The 6693-nt window shown below is 49.7% G+C and overlaps 1 protein-coding gene across 1 annotated transcript in view; it reads left to right on the top strand.

Moving 5' to 3' along the window:
- Window positions 1-3552: 3552 nt before the first annotated feature.
- Window positions 3553-6693, top strand: part of GDE1 (glycerophosphodiester phosphodiesterase 1) — a 26304-nt gene continuing 23163 nt past the window's right edge. The window contains exon 1 of the mRNA XM_015416129.1: window positions 3553-3854. Coding sequence (XP_015271615.1) covers window positions 3600-3854 — 255 coding nt within the window. The 5' untranslated portion in view covers window positions 3553-3599. The remainder of the gene's footprint in view (window positions 3855-6693) is intronic.

Here is a 6693-nt window from a genome sequence, read left to right as displayed (position 1 = left end):
TCACCCCACTCCAGTCCCACACACAATATATACTCAGTAGTGATCTCCCCCACACTTTGCGTCTGTGTGTGTTCGGGGTGCCATCCTCCAGGTGGGACCTGGGGATCGCCTGGAATTACACAGCTCATATCCAGACTACAGAAATCCATTCCTCTGGAGAAAACGGATGCTCTGGAGGGTGGACACTGTGACATTGTACCCCACTCAGGTCCCTGGCCTCCATCCCTAAATCTCCAGGAGTTTCCCAAACTGGATCTGGCAACCCTACTCCCCCCCCATCCCCTGCCCGCAGCTGGGGGGGGGACCTGACAACCCTGAATGTATTGATAATAAATGTAAATGCATTGATAACACATATGGTGATATCCCCATGGGCACTGTTCCCTCTAAGCTGAGTTAGTGTGAGCTAGCTCACAGTTTTTTAGCTTCCGGCTCACACATTTTTGTCTTCGCTCAGGAAGGGATGGCTCCAGAGCAAACTAATGTATGCAGCAGCCAAATCGCTCGCTCACAACTTTAATGCCAGGAGCTCACAAAGTAGAATTTTTGCTCACAAGACTCCACAGCTTAGAGGGAACATTGTATGAGGAATATAACTTTACATAACTAATACAGGGCAGGAAGATAGATCCAGGTAGTCAGCCGTGTTGGTCGGAAGCAGCAGAACAAATTTAGAGTCCAGTGGGCACCTTTAAGACCAACAAATGTTTATTCGAGGTATGAGCTTTCGTGTGCAAGGCCCACTTTTCAAATACATTGGAATGGCAGATGAGGTTCTAAACTTACAGACAGGGATTTAACAGCAAATTAACACGTAACATGATGATGTTTAAAGTGAAAAACTAAATAGCAAGTGGCAAGAGAGAAGGCAGAGTGTTCAGTCAGCAGGAAGACAGCCAAGACTGGCAAAGAGCAATGGGAAGGCAGAGGATCCAGCATTCCCATAGTTGCTGGCTCAAGTCCCCCACAGCGCCAGAAAGCCTAGGAAGGAGTCTCAGGCACAGATGGGATTTTGCCCTATCCAACACCACCACCAGTGTTCCCTCTAAGCTGAGTTAGTGTGAGCCAGCTCACAGTTTTTTAGCCTCCAGCTCACAGATTTTTGTCTTAGCTCAGGAAGGAGGGCTCCAGAACAAACTAATTTATTCAGTAGCCAAATCACTTGCTCACAACTTTAATGCCAGTAGCTCACAAAGTAGAATTTTTGCTCACAGGACTCCACAGCTTAGAGGGAACATTGACCACCACTGGGGATAGGCCTCTCCTACTGACTGGATGCTTTGCACACCCATTAGGGCTCTTTCTGTAGCAGGAGCTCCTTTGCATATTAGGCCACACACCCCTAATGTAGCCAATCCTCCAAGAGCTTACAGAGCTCTTCTTACAGGAGCTACTGTAAGCTCTTGGAGGACTGGCTACATTAGGGGGGGGTGTCGCTTAATATGCAAATGAGTACCTGCTACAAAAAGAGCCCCATGTTCCTTTAGATGGTTGGTATGTTTCAGAAGAACAAGGGGGGGTGAGAGAGGGAGATGAGTAAGTGAGGTGATTGGCTGGTGACTGAGTGTGGGCGGAGCTAAGAAGTGTGTGTGTGGAGAGAGAGAAGGCAGAGCTCCATTCAGTCAGCAGCCAACTGTCAGTTGTGGTCAGTCTACAGAGTCTGACAAGCAGTCTTCTAATTGGAATTCTCCATTAGTGCTGTGAAAGGCATTAAGATTCTAAAGGAGAAAGTAAAATACTTCAGGGGGCATATTAGCAAAAATCTAACATTGTCAGAGTATTATAAGAGTGGAAGGGGATAGCTGACAGAAACCTAAGTTAAAAGGGGAAAGATTTAACTGAGCAATATACAGGCCCATAGCTACAGTGGGGCGTCTCGGGGCTAGGCCCCCCGACTTACTGGCAAGACCCCACGACTTCCCATCCAGCCCAGGGCCCCCGAGCAGCAGCAGGTGCAGGGAAGGAGCCGGGTATTCCTTCAATTCGATTAGCCAGTGCCCCCTAAGGAATTTAGATGCCCCCTGACTTGAAAAACCCTGGCAATATATAATAAAGATTGGAGAAGGTATATTCACTGAAGAGATCAAAACATCTTGTAGCCAACATGCTTCTTGTGCAAGTAAATTTTATCTTGTTTATTGTTAACCCAGAGTCATATGCTCTTTATAATATCAGAGTCTCATCCTCAGGACCACATAGTCCAACGAAGGAGCCTTTTAGAGCCTGGGGACAATACTGTGGGAAAGGCTAATTAATAAGACTGGAATTAAATTCCTGGTGGCAGCGTTACATACCTTGAGTGAGAGAAGGAAACAACAAGAAATGTAAAACCACATCATACCTAACCACACAAATTAAAAGAGAGGCAGCGTGACAGAGGCATGTTCAGTGACTCGGGCCTGCCAGTGAAAACCACCTAGCGGAGGGCAGGTGGTTATGCTACAGAAACAAGCGGTTTTTCATATTTTAACCAGCAGGCATTTCTTGTTAAGTAGTGCCTGTTCACCTGGTGCTGACCAGTGTTCCCTCTAAGCTGAGTTAGTGTGAGCTAGCTCACTGTTTCTTAGCTTCCGGCTCAGAGATTTCTGTCTTCGCTCAGGAAGGATGGCTCCAGAGCAAAGTAATTTATGCAGAAGCCAAATTGCTGGCTCACAACTTTAATGCCAGTAGCTCACCAAGTAGGATTTTTGCTCACAAGACTCCACAGCTTAGAGGGAGCATTGGTGCTGACCTGTCAATGTTTCAGGGTACGGCAGACTAAATGTTTGGACTGCCTCCTGCAGGATTTCTCGGTCTTGCGATTCTTGATGTCAGATTTGTGTCCATTTATCCTTTGGCACAGGAAATGTAAACAGTAGTGGAATGGAATCTGGAATGGTAGACTGGAATGTATGACTCTGGTCTGGGGACAAAGGAGACATAACACTGCACAACCAGTCACCCCACCTTAAAGAAAGGGATGCTGTTAGTTACTTCCATGCTTGAGAGGAGATGGATGGAGGTAACAACCAGGTCTCAGATCTGTGTATAGATCTATCTGTATACATTATATACTGTATACATTCTGAAGCCGTGTGCCTGCACACGAAAGCTCACACCTTGAATAAAACTCCGTTGGTCTTAAAGGTGCCACTGGACTCCAACTGTGTTCTGTTGCTTCAGACCAACCGGGCTGCCCACCTGGACCTGTATACCACTATGCCAGTCTTCTAAGGTGCCGCTGGAGTCCCGCCTAATTCTTTCGCCGCGGACAGTCGGGGGCCTAGAGGGCACACGTGACTTTGGCTTCCCTGCGGAGGAAGGGCGGCGCGTCAGAATTGCGCGGCTGGGCTTCTGATTGGCTGGCCGGCGAGGATGCGGGCCCGGCGGGGGGGCCGACCCCTTCTCCTCCCCTCCGGCGTACCCTTCGCCTCACTCTTATTGGCTGAGGGCGCCGGGGCGCCGGGCGGCCATTGGTCAGCAGAGGCGTTCGGGCGAGGCAATAATACTAATTGTCAGAGGCTGGCCGGCTGGCACGGCGGCGGCGACCCTGAGGTGGCGGCAGCGGCGGGCTCGGCGTCGCCTGGGTCGGGGAAAGGGGCGAGCGTCCCGGGCGGACCATGTTCTGCTACTCCGAGGGGCTGCTGGCCGCCTTCTCGGCCGTGCTGCTGGCGGCGCTGGCGCTGAGCCGGAGCGCCGGGCTCTCCTGCCTGCTGACGGGCGGCCTCTACTTGGCGCTGCGGCTCTGCAGCCTCCAGCCCGCCGACCCGGAGCGCGCCGAGCTCATCGTCCAGCCGCGCCGGAGCCCCGCGCGCATCGCCCACCGCGGAGGCGGCCACGACGCGCCCGAGAACACCCTGGCCGCCATCAGACAGGTCAGCCCGGCCGGCGCTGGGGGGGGGGGAGAGCTCCCTGGGCTCCAGCCAAAGGACGCAAGCGGGGTGGTGGTGGTTTGGGGGGGCAGCTGTGCCAGAGCCGGGCGGAGAGACGGGAATGGGATAGAGACCCTTTTGCTATGGCTGAAATGTGCATTTGAGCAGGCAGCACCCCCAGTGTTCCCTCTAAGCCGAGTTAGTGTGAGCTGGCTCGCAGTTTTTTAGCCTCCGGCATACACATTTTTGGGAGCTGCGGTGGCTCAAGTGGTTAAGACGCTGAACTGCAGGCTGTGGAAGGTCGGTAGTTCAGCAGTTCAAGACCCGGGTGCCGCAAGACGGGGTGAGCTCCTGTCTCTAGTTCCAGCTCCTGCCAACCTAGCCGTTTGAAAGCAAGAAACTGCAAGTAGATAAATAGGGACCACTTCGGTGGGAAGGCAACAGCGTTCCGTGTGCCTTGGTGTTTAGTCATGCCGGCCACATGACCACGGAAATGTCTTCGGACAGCGCTGGCTCTTCGGCTTTGAAACGGAGATGAGCACCGAAACCCTAGAGTCGGATTCGACTGGCTTTCGAGCAAGGGAACCATTACCTTTTATACACATTTTTATCTTAGCTCAGGAAGGATGGCTCCAGAGCAAACTAATTGATGCAGTAGGCAAATGGCTTGCCCACAACTTTCATGCCAGTAGCTCACAAAGTAGAATTTTTACTCACAAGACTCCACAACTTAGAGGGAGCATTGTACCAGAGTGGTGGGATATATGCAGTCTAGATCACCCGACTCTAACACCTAATAACACCCCGAGGTTGCTGTCTCCCGGCCATGCTTGCCCACATCGATGGGTCGGATTCTCCCTACGGCAAGCTATGATTATTGGTCTTATACATTGACAATGCATTTTAGCATTTCATTGTATTTATTGTAACCCACCCTGAGCACATTTATGGGATGGTAAAGGTTTACCTTGCTCGAAAGCCAGTCGAATCTGACTCTCGGGTTGCAGTGCTCATCTCCGTTTCCAAGCCGAAGAGCCAGCGCTGTCCGAAGATGTTTCCATGGTCATGTGGCCTGCGTGACTAAATGCCGAGGCGCACGGAACGCTGTTACCTTCCCACCGAAGCGGTACCTATTTATCTACTTGCAATTTCTTGCTTTCGAACTGCTAGGGTGGCAGGAGCTGGAACCAGAGGCAGTAGCTCACTCCTTCATGCGGCACTCGGGTCTCAAACTGCTGAACTACCAACCTTCCAGCCTGCAGTTCAGCATTTTAACCACTTGAACCACCGCTTGGGCTAGATACAAATGTGAAAAACATAAAATAAAAATAATACGGCAGGTATTACACCTAGTGCAATAGGTACACAGGGTTGAGGTTGGTTTGGTTTGGGGGTGCCGCTGAACTTCTAGCTTCATTCTCACATCTCTTTGGTACCTCTGGCATTTACGTGCTAATTTGCTGCCATCTATTGATTTTACCGGCCCCCTTATCCAGTTTCAGCTGTGCATAAGACTATCTGTGTAAAACAAAGTTTGAGTCCCGTGGCACCTTGAAGACCAACAAAGTTTAATTCTGGGTATAAACTTTCGTGTGTACACCCATGTTCCCTCTAAGCTGTGGAGTCTTGTGAGCAAGAATTCTACTTTGTGAGCTACTGGCACTAAAGTTGTGAGCGAGCCATTTGGCTCCTGCATCGATTAGTTTGCTCCAGAGCCCTCCTTCCTGAGCTAAGACAACGATGCGTGAGCCGGAGGCTAAAAATCCATGAGCTAGCTCACACTAACTCAGCTTAGAGGGAACACTGGTGTACACACACTTCATCAGATACCTGATCTGCTGTGTTGTGTGTGCACACAAAAGCTTATATCCAGAATTAAACTCTGTTGGTCTTCAAGGAGCCACGGGACTCAAACTTTCTTCTGTTGCTTCAGACCAACACGGCTGCCTGAATCTATGTAAAATCTTTATTACAATTATATTCAGAAGGCTAATCTATCCATGTAAACTTTGCTTCCTTAGTCTGCTGAAGTGAATGGAATTTGCACCAGGAAGAGCCTTCTTAGGATCAGAGTCAGAACCCCTTTTTTTTTAATTCATCGCACTTATATTTTGCCCTATCCCACAGTGGGTTCATGTTTCTTCACATCTAAATGTCACACCACTAAACAAACTGAAGCTAGCAATTGTAATTAAATGTGTTGCAAGCAGAGGGAGGATTACACTCATGTAACCAGTCTGGTGTAGTGATTAAGAGCAGCGGACTCTAATCTGGGAGAACCGGGTTTGATTCCCCACTCCTCCACATGCTGGTGTGACCTTGGGTTTGTCATAAGTCCTTTTGGAGCTGTTCTCTCAAGGGCAGTTCTTGTGAGAGCTCTCTCAGCCCCACGTACCTCACAGGGTTTCTGTTGTGGGGAAGGGAAAGGGATTGTAAACTACTCTGAGACTCCTTCGGGTAGTGAAGGGTGGGATATAAATCCAATCTCCTCCCCCTCCTCTTGTTTTGCAAACAAAGGAAGGGTTACACTCACTTTGTTTTGTACGAGTGATTAATGCATCAAAACTACAGGGATTGCCCTTACATCAATTAGCCCTAAAGAGTGGCCGCAAACTAACAGGGGAGATGACATGCAAATATTTGTGAGTCATTAATGGTAAATATAGTAACCTTCCATTGCTCAAGATATAATCCAGGGCAAACCTGGTGAACAGGGAAAAGAGGACTGTTACTCTTGTGTCTGCTTCTCATGTATTCTGTACCCCAGTAATCTGTCCTGCAGATCAGACCACAAACTAGTCCGCAGTTTCCTTTCCTTATCTCTGAGTGGGATGTAGATAGC

The sequence above is a fragment of the Gekko japonicus genome, unplaced genomic scaffold (assembly GCF_001447785.1).
Source record: "Gekko japonicus isolate JY-2015 unplaced genomic scaffold, Gekko_japonicus_V1.1 scaffold321, whole genome shotgun sequence".
NCBI classification, from domain to species: domain Eukaryota; kingdom Metazoa; phylum Chordata; class Lepidosauria; order Squamata; family Gekkonidae; genus Gekko; species Gekko japonicus.
This window is presented reverse-complemented; position numbering and strand designations above follow the sequence as displayed.